The following is an 11,654-nucleotide window of genomic DNA, read 5'->3' on the forward strand; positions in this document are numbered from 1 at the left end:
GTTGCCGGAATAATAGATAACCGGAGAAGAGCGCTAAGATTGCGGACAGAATCCATGGGAGGCCAAGCTGCCAGTTGAAAGTTGTTTTTGAGTGTCTTGGGGGTTCATTAGGGTTTAATTTCTCGTATGTGTATTCCTTCATGCGTTGGAATAATATTGGCATTTTGATGGGGTTAGGTTTTGGATTTCGGTAGAGAGGGGTGGTGGATGTTGGGGTCTGCGTGGATGGGTGTTGTCTTGGGGATTATTAGAGGCTATTGTTCAAATGAGCACTTTTCGATATTCAATATTCTTCCTGGACGATCAGTACATTAGCCCCTAGTTTAATGGTGGCGTCCCATCTGCAAGGTATCTAGGGCTGTAGAGATAGTGGGGTGGGCACTTTACCAACAGGCAAAGCCATTGGTTACAGGGACTGTGTTTGAGCAGCAAGGCCCTATAAATGATGCAGTGTGAGGTGATCATAAATGATATCATGCAGATTGCCCGTGGTGGTCATTGGTGCCAGGACATTCCACTCGCTGCCCGCAACTAGCGGTCAAGTAAGTTCTACTTGACATGATATGATATATCCACTTTACTCGCCTTGTGAGCAGTACTTAGTAGGCTGTTGCTATGCTATATCCTTGAATCGAATATCGGGTTACACGCGAGATTAGTAGAGATGTTTTAAACTACGTGGTGTAGATATATTGCGAGTAAGCTTAGCAGATACAGAGCAAAAGTGTACAGGTAGCATCCGAACAATGAAGCTTTTGCCATGTAGCAATCGCCTTGCCAAATAGGGCAGATCGCTGAGATGCGCACTCTGCTAGTGCCTACTCGCATGGATATATTTCTTCTCCAAGATGCATGCCAGGGGACTCCAGACAGGGCACTGATTCGTCACCATCTCAGAAACCTAATACAATTGATATAAAAAGAGCAGACCATTGATTGGAGATCTAATCATGTAGGTCAAACTGAATATCATTGACAAACCCGCATAACAACGTCAGATGATAATGAATCCTCAATTAACTAGTCTCATGCGATGACCGGTGTACATTCAATGATATCATTCAGCCCAAGGCAGTCCCACGTTTGTCGTCGAATCATCACTCGGCTCTATGTTTCTTCTACTCATTAAATTTACCAATGCAAACTCAGGCTCACCGCTCATCATATATTGCAGCTTACCTGCTTCAAATTACGCAATACAACCGGCCTGGCTTTGTGTGAGGTGCCCCTTTCAATTCTATAGCAAGGCGGATATAAAGGTCACCGTCCCATCTGTGTTTGTGGTTAACACTACATTCAGGTGAGGTACACACTCGACGAATTCTTACACTGCACTTATCAATACCTTCGCTGGTTCTTAAAACATCTCGAACTGAAAATGAAGCTTTCTGTTATTTTGTTTTCGTTCTTCGCTGGAGCTGTCATGGCAGCTCCTGTTCCGGACAGTTCGATCCATGAGCGGGTAGGACACATACATCATAGCGCCATTCAGCTTTGGATTTATGCTAATAGGTTAATGAAAAGGCCACACTGACGCCTAGCGGCTCTATTGAAGAAAGGGTATGCTCGCATGCACTAGAATCTTACTTTTCCAAGAAACAGAGTACTGATGAAAGAATGAAAAGGGGATTGTTTATAAAGACAGGGTCCAAGAAAGGGTAGGTCTGCTTGGATTCTTCGGGAGGAATTCTAACAAAAGTGAACAGGGTGCTCGATTGGCGAAGCCAATAGCTGAGCGGGTGAGGCCACATGATCCCCATATCCCATTGAATAGATTACTGATAGATGAACGAACAGGGGCTTGTTCTTGGTGATTCGGTGAGAGAGAAAGCTTAGTGGTACATATCCAACACAAATTCTAATAGGAGAGTGATCAGGACGGTTTGACATCTGGAAACCCAATTACAGAGCGGGTAAGACAGTCTAAATACTATCATGTTGAGCTGGCTAATGAGCAAATAATAGGGAATACTGGCTAGCCCTGGAGCGGGAGCGACTCAACAATAATCACTCGTCAGACAGTGGTTGTTCTCTACACCACGTGAACCAGATAAGGGCAAGTTCGTGTCGTTCCCATGCCTTGGTTGCAATGCTAATATTTAAGACAGTGGAGTCATTGAGCTGGATACTTGGTGCGCGGATCAGCTGGGTCTGATGTAGATGCAGGATGACTATGGATTGGAAGGATGAGGCAGGTAAATAAGACATGGTTTGATGGCGATGTTTATCTTAAGTTGAAATACAAGGCTTTATTTTCGGGCTTACTGGAGTGTGTCGTGTATACTTTCCATGAAAGGGTCTAATTGGTTTTCTTTTCGTCATTCCCATCCCCCCCCTTCTGCATAGGATAAACGGTAAATGAAAGATTCATGAAAGCTCCAAATAAACCTCATAAAAACATCTAATTACGGGATATAAGTGCCAGTCGCCAGTTGTACAGTAAAACCAAAGCTATTTTAGCTGCCCATACCCCCAATAACCATAGCCTGAATAAACCTGCGACGATCTCTTTCCCTACGTAACATGACTAAACAAGTGGCGATAATTAGAGCCTCCTCGACCATGCTCAAGTCGACATCAAGACTAATGACCAGTTGACCACCATTTCCAGCAGAACAACAAGACGAACCTGTCGCACGTGCATCTGGACCCCGGAGTAGATAGGCGATCTGTGTAACTTTTGCACATTCCGCCTCATCAATCTTCTCCAAACACAAGGCCTTGAGCTTAGCTCCATCTGGAGAGGCGATGGTTGAGTACTTCCATTCCCATTTGCATCCCCCTTCTGGAGGCGTAAATGACATGGTGCGGGTGGTCAGCTTTCCCTGCAAGGCAATGGGCGGAATGACGTCCCCCTCTACGGAGGGTAAAAAGCGGATCCAGGGAGAGCAACCTGGCCTAAAGTCAATGGAGAAGAGATCTCCGTGTTTGGGTGATGCAAGAATGGTATGACTCGAGAGGGCCTTGTCTTTGGTGGCTGTATATGCTAAGGTACCGTCGGCGGTGTAAATAGGGATTTCATTCTGTCTCATGGGCATGGGTGGGCGAATTGCACGGATACCCTTTGCTTCGATATGGAATCGCCTGCCTTCGAGGAAGTTGGCCTTTGAAGTGTCCAGTAGTGTACTGGTGGACGAAGCAACGCTGTGGATGCTGGTTGCATAGTCTTTGGATTCGAGCTTGGAATCCATGTCTGGACTTCTGAGAGTGAGAGGGGTTATAGTATTAATTTGCTTGTAAGCTAAGATATCTAGAAAGTAGATGTAGATGATAGCAGAATCACTCATCAATATCTGTTCTCTCTGACCTTGTTTATATATATAGATGGCTCTGTCAACGCTGCGCCCTCGTCGTACTCGCTTAGATTAAGCTTCCCTTCTGGCGGAGCCTTATTGGAGGGAAGGAATACGAGCTTTCCTATTACGGACTAGCGGCGGAGCATCCATGGACGACCGTCGATCGTCACGGGGCACTCACGTTCATCATGTTGGCGAGAATACGAGCCTTTGCCACATAAGCCACAGTTATAGTATGACGTGGTTGGAAACAAAAACGCGCTTGAGGAACTGGCGAGATCTATGGTTGTCTACCGTTGTTACTACTTGCAACAGGGCGATGCCACGTTATGTCTGAATTTTGTACCTTCAGCCAAGACTGTCCCCCGCCAGGGTGGAGCATCACCTCGACTGCCCCTCGATGGGAGTTGACCTTATCTAGCGCATGGACCTAATACAGATCAACGCACAGCAGACCAAGTCGTCTGAGGCACGCCTCCACAACCACATTGCAAAAGGAGGCTATCTACCCATGTCCCAAAACGTGTCTCTCTGGTACGCCTTGTGAAAACAGGGCTGAATAGTCAGATTCTGGCAAGGGCATATTGGGTACGCTGCTAGCACTCAGTATTCCTGAATATTGGCCAGGAAAGGTAGGGAACCACTGCCGTGGAGCCTCTTCCTGCATTAAACATGATACAGCTTAGTTTGTGGGCTTTACTTGGCTGAGAGCTGTTTCGGTCAAGCTGACACACAGCTAACATACCCAGCAAACTTCAATACAGTCAAACTTCATTATATCCATTACCCACAGTCACAAAGTGAAATAGACCATGGCGTACACCAAGTACCAACAAGAAAATAGACCCCCTCCACACACATTAAAAAGACCCATATTCCGACAAGAAGTAAAGAACAAAACCAAACGGACCGAATTCAATAGCAAACGCTGCCGTCAATCCTAATCAAACTCCTTCAACTGCGTCGCAAAACTCAAATTCGGCCACCATCCCGCCCGATGCTTAACAAAAAACTCCGCCTCAGGTTTGGCCTTCTCGAATTCCTCCGCATCATCCAAAGTTCCAGCCAAAACAATGACCGCCCCTTCAAATCCCTCACGATCCCCCGTCTTGTATAGCAAGCTTCCACAGTTCTCGCAGAAATGTGTCTTCAAGTTCATGCCGCTCTCATGGGTCATTGAATAAACTTTGGGGGAACCAGATGTGACTCGAAAATGATTTCCGGGAACCAGTAGATTCGTTGAGCTGCCACTGCTAAGCTTGCGGCAGGTTAGGCAGTGGCAGACGGCCTATATGTATCGGGTGAGCCTTGTTGTCTTTGCGTCCCTAGTAGGCCGTCACTGTAGTAAGGGCATAGGGGGTTATAAGTACCTTTGAGAGGGGTTCCGCATCGTACGCGTATTTGACCTTTCCGCAGAGGCAGGATCCGGTTGGCATTTTGGTAGATTGTAAAGAGGTATAATAACAGGCGGCTTTGGTATAAGTGCTTGTACAATGGGAATGGATGGGCGCAATTGAGTACACTGATATATAATTTGTCGTTTTTGGCGAGACTGTTCTAACTTACGTACAGTTAAGCTGAGAGTGTTTTACCGCATCTAGAGGAGTCTAGATTCCGGGCTGTTCGATGATAGGCAATAGCAATGACGCATTTCTCTATCGCACGCTCAGATTAACTCGTCTCATTGGTTAAACAGCTAAAGTTAAGTTACCGACGTTGGAAAACCGAAGCGAGGTCGACAGCGGCCGCAGGTCAACAATCACAGATATGATGAAGAGCTCTGTTTAACAAAGTCAGCCCACTGACCCGAGAGTACATAGTAGTAAGGTTGTGGGGCCAAGATGTATTGCTGGCAGGTGTAATAAGACTATGCTCCAGTTAAATAACAGTACCATAGTTATCCCTAATTCAAACCGTGGTAAAGCTTGCCTGATCACTGTGCTGTGCTTTCGATTGAGTTCAGGTGAACAGTGGGTCGAGCCGACGCCTGACTGGCAGGTGGAATTATTGGATGACGAACCGGACAAGCTCTTAAGCCTGGCCTCTTAAGCAACACAATATGGACAACTAATCCCCTGCCTATCTTCAAGCTGCCCGCTTTTGTTCACAGGGTATTGACTCCCTATCTCTGTACCAGGTTGCCTAGTGTGCGATACAGGGTGCTGAATACCAGCACTCCTTAACCTTTTAACCCGCAATATTGTGTTACATGCGAATCGTTGGCCCGCAGGACTCTTACAACAAGTGTATTCGAAATCTGTGGCAGTTATGATTTGTGTAATGATATTTATCCTCCATATCTAGAAGTAGCCCCTATTTTTCTTGCTTTTAGTGGTTGTCATTATGTGTCCATCACAGTGCAACATATATCATAAAGAACCCCATTGACACCAAAGTCCCATCTTATAGAAGATAGGGCGGCCCAGGTATGACTCAATGCACAAACTTGCTAAGGGTCCGTAATCTCTAACGTTGTAGCGGCTTCACACTCAAGTAAGGCATTCTGAATGCCAATTTTCCATTTGTATTAGCAAAGAGCTGTAATACATATAGCCCGCTCTGATATATATGTGTTCTATTTTAGAAACGGGGCACTCGCTAACGCCTTTGCCTGAATTTCCCAAACATGTTTACCCATCATGGCTAATCTAGGGCCAAAGTCCTCCAGAATGAGATCAGTATCTGGACCACACCGATGACGTGTCTGATGATACATATCATCTGTCCCGAAAGTTGCAATATCCCAGAGTCTCTTCCACTCTTTCACAGCCGTGGCTGCCTCTAGACCGTCACTGCGAATGTTGGTTGCAATCAGGTAGAATGAAGACCGTTTGGCATGGAACCTATCATGTTTGTACAGTTGTATGGATGAAAATGATGCGAAGGTATATAGCAGTTGCACAGTATCAAGAGCTTCCACTTTGTGCAGAAGAACGATCAGGGTTCCTCCTGGCTTAACATGTTCCAGCCCTAGTGCCAGCTGGGTCAAAGTCAGCCTGGTCGCTTCTCGATGCTCACGGTAGGCGGCTCTATCGTGACATCTAAGCACCTGACCGTCACATATGACCACATCAAAGACCTGCCCTGGTGCGAATTGACGAGGTAAAAACCTTTCAGCGTCTGGGTGGTCATTCGGGATTTCAACCCTCCCCATATCCGCAGCCAACAAAGTAATATCAAGAAATCTCAGGGATACGTTATCCGTTTTCTGTAAACGGACATCATGTCCTCCCTCACGTCTCGGTAAACTAAAACCCGTAGCTCGGGCTGTGGGATTGACCATTAAGGCCGTTTCAAGGAACCCTCCTGGTGCCATGCACATATCAAGGATATAGTGCGGACCCGGGCCAGCACTTTTAATTTGGAAGGCATCAGTAAGTTGATTCATATCGTGACCTATCGTTTTCATCATATTATAGAAATGTTTGGCTGTCTTCTCATCCGCGTGATCGGCAGTCTGGCGTTGTTTTTCGAAAAAACGGTCACCCTTTGGATTTTGCCAGCCCTATAAAGGTAATTAGCATGCCGTCCTTGAAAGCGAGCAAGCCATACTGACCTTTTCCCTCAGTTCAGATAGTCGCCGATACTCTGGCACTTCACGTAGTAGGTATTGAATTATAGCATTGATAGATCTGTGGATCTCGACATCGCAATGAGTGGAGTGAGCGGTCGCTTGAAGATCAAGATAGGGGGTTGCATTCCGGACATAAGCAGATGTATCCATGTGATACCGCGAGTCCCCTATCGTTGAAAGTGGTTGATGCAAGCTATGCTGTGCCATCATGGAAGGAGTAGACCACAACTCCTATGCTTCAAGTTCAGCGGTGAACGTGCTGTCACTCATGTAGAGTGCCGGCCGGTCGTGTTTAAAGAATGACCTTCGACAAACAATCCGAGTAACAGGCCCTTGTCATTGATATGTGTCTCACGCCGATGCAGCCGATTACGTCTTGTGACTGCAGTCCTGCGTTTAGGCCACCCACCACTACATTCGAGCTCTTGAGCTAGACAGCATCAAGTAGCCCAACAGCTCATTGGAATGGCTGCAGACAACCAGAATGGGCAAGTGCCACTAATGCCTAATGCACAGTGTCGGGCCGTCGTAGCACGGTCCCCAATGAAGAACATGCAGGCTGCTGAAATTGGAAATCGTTAACAGCTCCGATAAAGGCTGGTATTACTAAGTAGCACAATAACGTTGATACTGTTGATTTAATGGTCCAATGGGACCTAACTTTGACATGTAGATAGCAACAATTGATGGTGGAATGCATTTTATAGGAGACATCCGAAGTTGGGTTTGTCTCATATTAAGGGAAGAGAAGCTGGGAAGGACGGCGAGCTAGCATTTTGCCCTCACATTCATTTGCTTAGACATCTAGTCATTATTCTATATTGCTATCTGTTTGTGATTTCATAAATTAAAAATAACAAAGAGACAAAACAAAAGAGAAGAAAAGAAAAGAAAATTGATTATAATCTGATATAGGATCTCATTGCTAATGTGGGTTAGCTGCTTTCGACCAAGGCGGGGTAACTGAAGCTAAGGAGGCAAGACGATGTGTATCAATCGGTTATTCAGCCGTAGGGGTCTTCTTGAACAGCACTTGAGAGGCCTCTCCTGTACATCAGAACCCGGCTAGAATACTTCTGAATACCTTCTTTCAATCATTCCCTGGGTTCACATATAGCCCTCACTTAACACCCACTGAATCGCATTCTTACCCGCAGAGGCTTCAAGGTTGTTGTATAGGGGATAATAATTCTACTTGGGCCTAAGGGCCAATTCTAGGAAGCTCTTACCAAGGAGCTAGCTCTTTTGTTTAAAAGAGATGACAATATTGATGCCTGGCATTCACTTTGTCGCGCTGTGAAAATTGCACCTCTAACAAGGACCTGTCAGCAATACCAGAAGATAAGTATATTTTCTATTTTTCTGATATGGGATCATTTTAACATAGATTCATAGGCTGTGCGAGGACTCCATATGAATATTATCAATCTGATTAATTGGGCTCGCTGTGGGAGATAGTGTGAAGTATAGCTCTTCAAAAGCCTAGAGAAGCTGCGGGACTATACTAAAACGACTCGCAAAATCTTTCACAACGACCTTAACCAGACAAGAAAAGGCAATGTACCAAGGCATTTCCGGTTTATATATCGAAGGGGCTGATTGATACTAAAACCCAGCAGACTGGGGCATTCATGGAGAGATTGACTGCAATCCAATGGACTGAAGTGTCAGTTACTTAATGAACTTTCGCTTTTGCCTAACTAGTCATTTCATTAATAGGTATAGCTAGTGTAGTCGTGACAACTCAATGGTATTGGTTCGTGTGGTTTTATATACTCTTTATTCAAATTAATTCGAGAGCCAATAGTGCAAACCATGGATTTAGGAAGCTCTACATCATATCCCGAGCAGTATCAGCTAGTTATCACCAGCTTGGGACAAATCAAAAAATAACCTGGCTTGTTAAATCAAGGTAACCATGCTGTTAGAGACTTGAGGAAGCTAAGCTAAACCGGGGATAGAGAAAGCAGAACCGATAACGTCTGATGGAAGTGACTACAGAAGGGTCTCACTATGACTTAGACCTGGGTTGACTCTTCCAGAACTACAAATTGTTTATGTCCCAGGATCCAAAATCATTATCATAATCATATCACAACTCCTGAACATCAGGGCTGCTATGAACCATCGTCGGTAGGCCGCAAAGAAGCCAACGCTATGAGACTGAGCTTAAATGGCCAATAGAAATTTCCACGCTGCGTTTCAATTCGATTGGAAGGCGATGTCCTCGATTACTTAGGTCTGTGCTGCTGTGACCATACATACTATTACAACATGGATGGAAGGGAAATAAATTAATCCATCTCAGAATTTATAGCGGCGTTATGGTCTGTGAATCGACCTGCATAGATGTTCCACGACATCTATGATTAAATTCCACTCAGAACCGTCCATCATAAGGCTCCATCAAAGTGTTGTTCTCGATCCCAACGGGAAAGCCCTCTCCTTCAGCAGTAGTATGACACCAAGGCTTCAAGCCAATTTCCTCTCTCAGCTTACTCGAGAAGCACTTCGACCACTGACGACGTGGATAATGCTGATTCACATCTTCCACAGTATCCATATGGATATACTCCTTGTGCGCGCCAAGATTGTCTAATGGACCGTTAGCAACGTACAAGGCTTCGTCGTGTTTTATAGTCGAAGGACAGACTCACCAAACTGCGTAGCAAGCTGGATAAGCAAGCCGATAGAATGAATAGTCCCAACCTTAACCGGATCCTGATGACGGATGACGGCTTCTGCCACACTCTCCGCTTGGGGTGCCGGGGCACCTTTCTCCTTGAGGACGTTCAAAGCGACAATTCCACCATAGATGTCGAAGGACATGAAGACGTCCTGTGTGTACTTGTCGATGGTGCCAATGTCGTGGAAGAGGCAGGTGAGCAGCCAGGTTTCGTCGCTGAATTTCCATTCTGGGAAGTGTTGTCTGGCGATTGCAAGGCCTGACGCTATAGTTAGGTGGGGAGCTATATACGATCTTTGAGGACGTGACATTCGTACCGTAATAGTAGACACGCATACTGTGGTTGAATGTGTGGGCTGGTAGCTCTGCCTTCACATATTCTATGGAATCTTTGACGAGAGTAGTATTAGGAAGAGGTGTATCTTTGACCAACTGAGGAACGGAAGCCTTGTTAGGTGGCCTTGTAACAGCACGCTGCTGAGGGTTGCAGGACACCGCTGTCCAGCCGTATTCTTCCACTTGAGCTGCTCTGGTGGATGACATGGTAATCGGAGGGTTCAAGAAGACTTCTGAAGTTGGGACCAATTGATGAGATTAGAAGTGCTTTTATAAAATACTTGCTTGAATGAAGATTGAACAGATCCAGAAGGGGATGAGTAGTATTTATAAGCCTCTGGCGATACCTCATCTCCAGCATTGACTTGAAGAACCGGATAATGAGGTCGAGAAATGCACGACATACTCCAGCCCTAGTGGGGCATTTCTTTCCAAAAAGAGTAGTAAATGTGTGTGGGGCCGCTGTGGGCACCAATCACCACAAGCGGCTTTTCTCGGGTCTTGCCTTCATCTATGACAAATGTGGCGATACTACTCTGTAGTTATACAGGAATTACTTACTCAGCCAAATCTGGGCCTCCACCGAGATATGTCCGTAACTGACGGCTCCACGAACTTTTATATCCCTGCTAGGAAAGTGCTCTAGTTCACACGCGTCATCCAAGTCGGAGTGACTCATGTTGGACGAGGAGGTTTCCGTGCCATGTTCGAAATCCCCCAAGAATTTTAATTCATGAACTACACATGTGAATTACTCTAGGTTGAGTGGAGTTTTGCCATCATGGCAAATGCTGATAAAAATAAGAATGTCTACACGGTCTCTCTTTGCGCAGATGATGATGGCAGTGTGGTTGCAGGTGCTGGTGAACTCAAAATATGTGTTTTCTTAGTGGGTGGAAGAAGCCCATTTCATAGTCATCCTTGTATTCTTATTAGAACTATCTGATCTGCCTATCTTCCACTTCCTCAGTGTTATAGGCCCACTTACCGGCCCCAGGAAAACCGATTCCGGCCTTAAGACTAGACAGAAGCCCTTATTAATATTTTCTTTTTTTTAAACCAAAATATAAGATCTAAATAAAGTTTCTTATAAGTTATAACTGATATCTATCGGATTCAGAATATTAATAAAGCATTTAAATATAGTTTTAACTAGCGGTTTCGTAAAATGATCTATACAGTTACTTTTTCTATTAATATATAGTCTAATTAATACTATACAGTCAAGACTCAAGAGTTTAGTAAACTAATAGATTTTAGAATAAATAGTATAGAGAAATTATTATATATTTAAATCATTAGAAAAGTTATATATAAAATAGAATCGAATAAATTACTTAAAAGTCTAAATTCTCTACGCGATCTTAATATATATAATATATTATAGACTAGAGTGGCATAACCTAACCACTGTAACCTAGCCATAATCTAACCTAATCGGCCTCGGTTAGATTAAGGTATAAAATTCCTTAACTGACACCGATTAGATTAGATTAAAATTAATTAATCTCTTAACCGCGGTTAGCTGTAAGCCAGGATAGATTAGATTATAATAGTTAGATTAATAATTATAAATTAATCTATAATTAATTATTAATAATTTTATAGTATTTATTATATTTCTTTCAATTTATTTTATATATAGAGTTATTACCAGTTATAATTAATAGTTATTATATTAGATATAATTAGATAATTTAAAAAATAAATTTTCTAAATTATAACTATAGATAAAAATTTATATAATACTATTTTTTATACT

At 44.1% G+C, this 11,654-nt stretch overlaps 5 protein-coding genes across 5 annotated transcripts; 1 reads left to right on the forward strand and 4 right to left on the reverse strand.

The window, feature by feature from the left end:
- Positions 1 to 1,423: 1,423 nt before the first annotated feature.
- On the forward strand, positions 1,424 to 2,160 carry BDV38DRAFT_289265 (uncharacterized protein; the record flags this gene model as incomplete). Its single annotated transcript, XM_032061208.1, has 7 exons — positions 1,424 to 1,462; positions 1,525 to 1,560; positions 1,707 to 1,739; positions 1,798 to 1,818; positions 1,878 to 1,913; positions 1,980 to 2,041; positions 2,109 to 2,160. The coding sequence occupies 7 exons, from the start codon at positions 1,424 to 1,426 to the stop codon at positions 2,158 to 2,160; spliced, it is 279 nt and encodes a 92-aa protein (XP_031906910.1).
- Positions 2,161 to 2,333: 173 nt separating this feature from the next.
- BDV38DRAFT_266102 (uncharacterized protein) lies at positions 2,334 to 3,278 on the reverse strand. The gene has a single exon (XM_032056422.1). The coding sequence runs from the start codon at positions 3,189 to 3,191 to the stop codon at positions 2,457 to 2,459; it is 735 nt and encodes a 244-aa protein (XP_031906911.1). The 5' UTR covers positions 3,192 to 3,278; the 3' UTR covers positions 2,334 to 2,456.
- Positions 3,279 to 3,573: 295 nt separating this feature from the next.
- Positions 3,574 to 4,907, reverse strand: BDV38DRAFT_266103 (uncharacterized protein; the record flags this gene model as incomplete). The annotated part of the gene is made up of 2 exons (XM_032056423.1): positions 4,046 to 4,907; positions 3,574 to 3,884 (listed from the first exon to the last, which is right to left on the reverse strand). A coding segment is annotated over exon 1 (233 nt), but the record flags the coding sequence as incomplete, so codon positions are not given.
- Positions 4,908 to 5,868: 961 nt separating this feature from the next.
- BDV38DRAFT_291190 (uncharacterized protein) lies at positions 5,869 to 7,140 on the reverse strand (the record flags this gene model as incomplete). Its single annotated transcript, XM_032061681.1, has 3 exons — positions 5,869 to 6,801; positions 6,853 to 7,037; positions 7,137 to 7,140. 3 exons carry the CDS (start codon positions 7,138 to 7,140, stop codon positions 5,872 to 5,874), a joined length of 1,119 nt encoding a protein of 372 aa, XP_031906913.1.
- A 1,575-nt stretch (positions 7,141 to 8,715) lies between these two features.
- On the reverse strand, positions 8,716 to 10,445 carry BDV38DRAFT_266106 (cyanamide hydratase). Its single transcript, XM_032056424.1, has 3 exons — positions 9,874 to 10,445; positions 9,528 to 9,815; positions 8,716 to 9,465 (listed from the first exon to the last, which is right to left on the reverse strand). The coding sequence occupies exons 1-3, from the start codon at positions 10,097 to 10,099 to the stop codon at positions 9,251 to 9,253; spliced, it is 729 nt and encodes a 242-aa protein (XP_031906914.1). The 5' UTR covers positions 10,100 to 10,445; the 3' UTR covers positions 8,716 to 9,250.
- Positions 10,446 to 11,654: the final 1,209 nt, after the last annotated feature.

Source organism: Aspergillus pseudotamarii (genome assembly GCF_009193445.1).
Source record: "Aspergillus pseudotamarii strain CBS 117625 unplaced genomic scaffold BDV38scaffold_142, whole genome shotgun sequence".
In the NCBI taxonomy this organism is placed as follows: domain Eukaryota; kingdom Fungi; phylum Ascomycota; class Eurotiomycetes; order Eurotiales; family Aspergillaceae; genus Aspergillus; species Aspergillus pseudotamarii.

What these genes read in the sequence shown, in the direction of transcription:
- BDV38DRAFT_266102 (XM_032056422.1), bottom strand. Translation starts at nt 3,191, where the DNA reads ATGGATTCCAAGCTCGAATCCAAAGACTATGCAACCAGCATCCACAGC.
- BDV38DRAFT_266106 (XM_032056424.1), bottom strand. Translation starts at nt 10,099, where the DNA reads ATGTCATCCACCAGAGCAGCTCAAGTGGAAGAATACGGCTGGACAGCG. An exon ending in TATGCGTGTCTACTATTACG is followed by an intron (nt 9,816 to 9,873) that starts GTACGAATGTCA and finishes CTATAGCGTCAG; the next exon opens with GCCTTGCAATCGCCAGACAA. An exon ending in CCAGCTTGCTACGCAGTTTG is followed by an intron (nt 9,466 to 9,527) that starts GTGAGTCTGTCC and finishes ACGGTCCATTAG; the next exon opens with ACAATCTTGGCGCGCACAAG.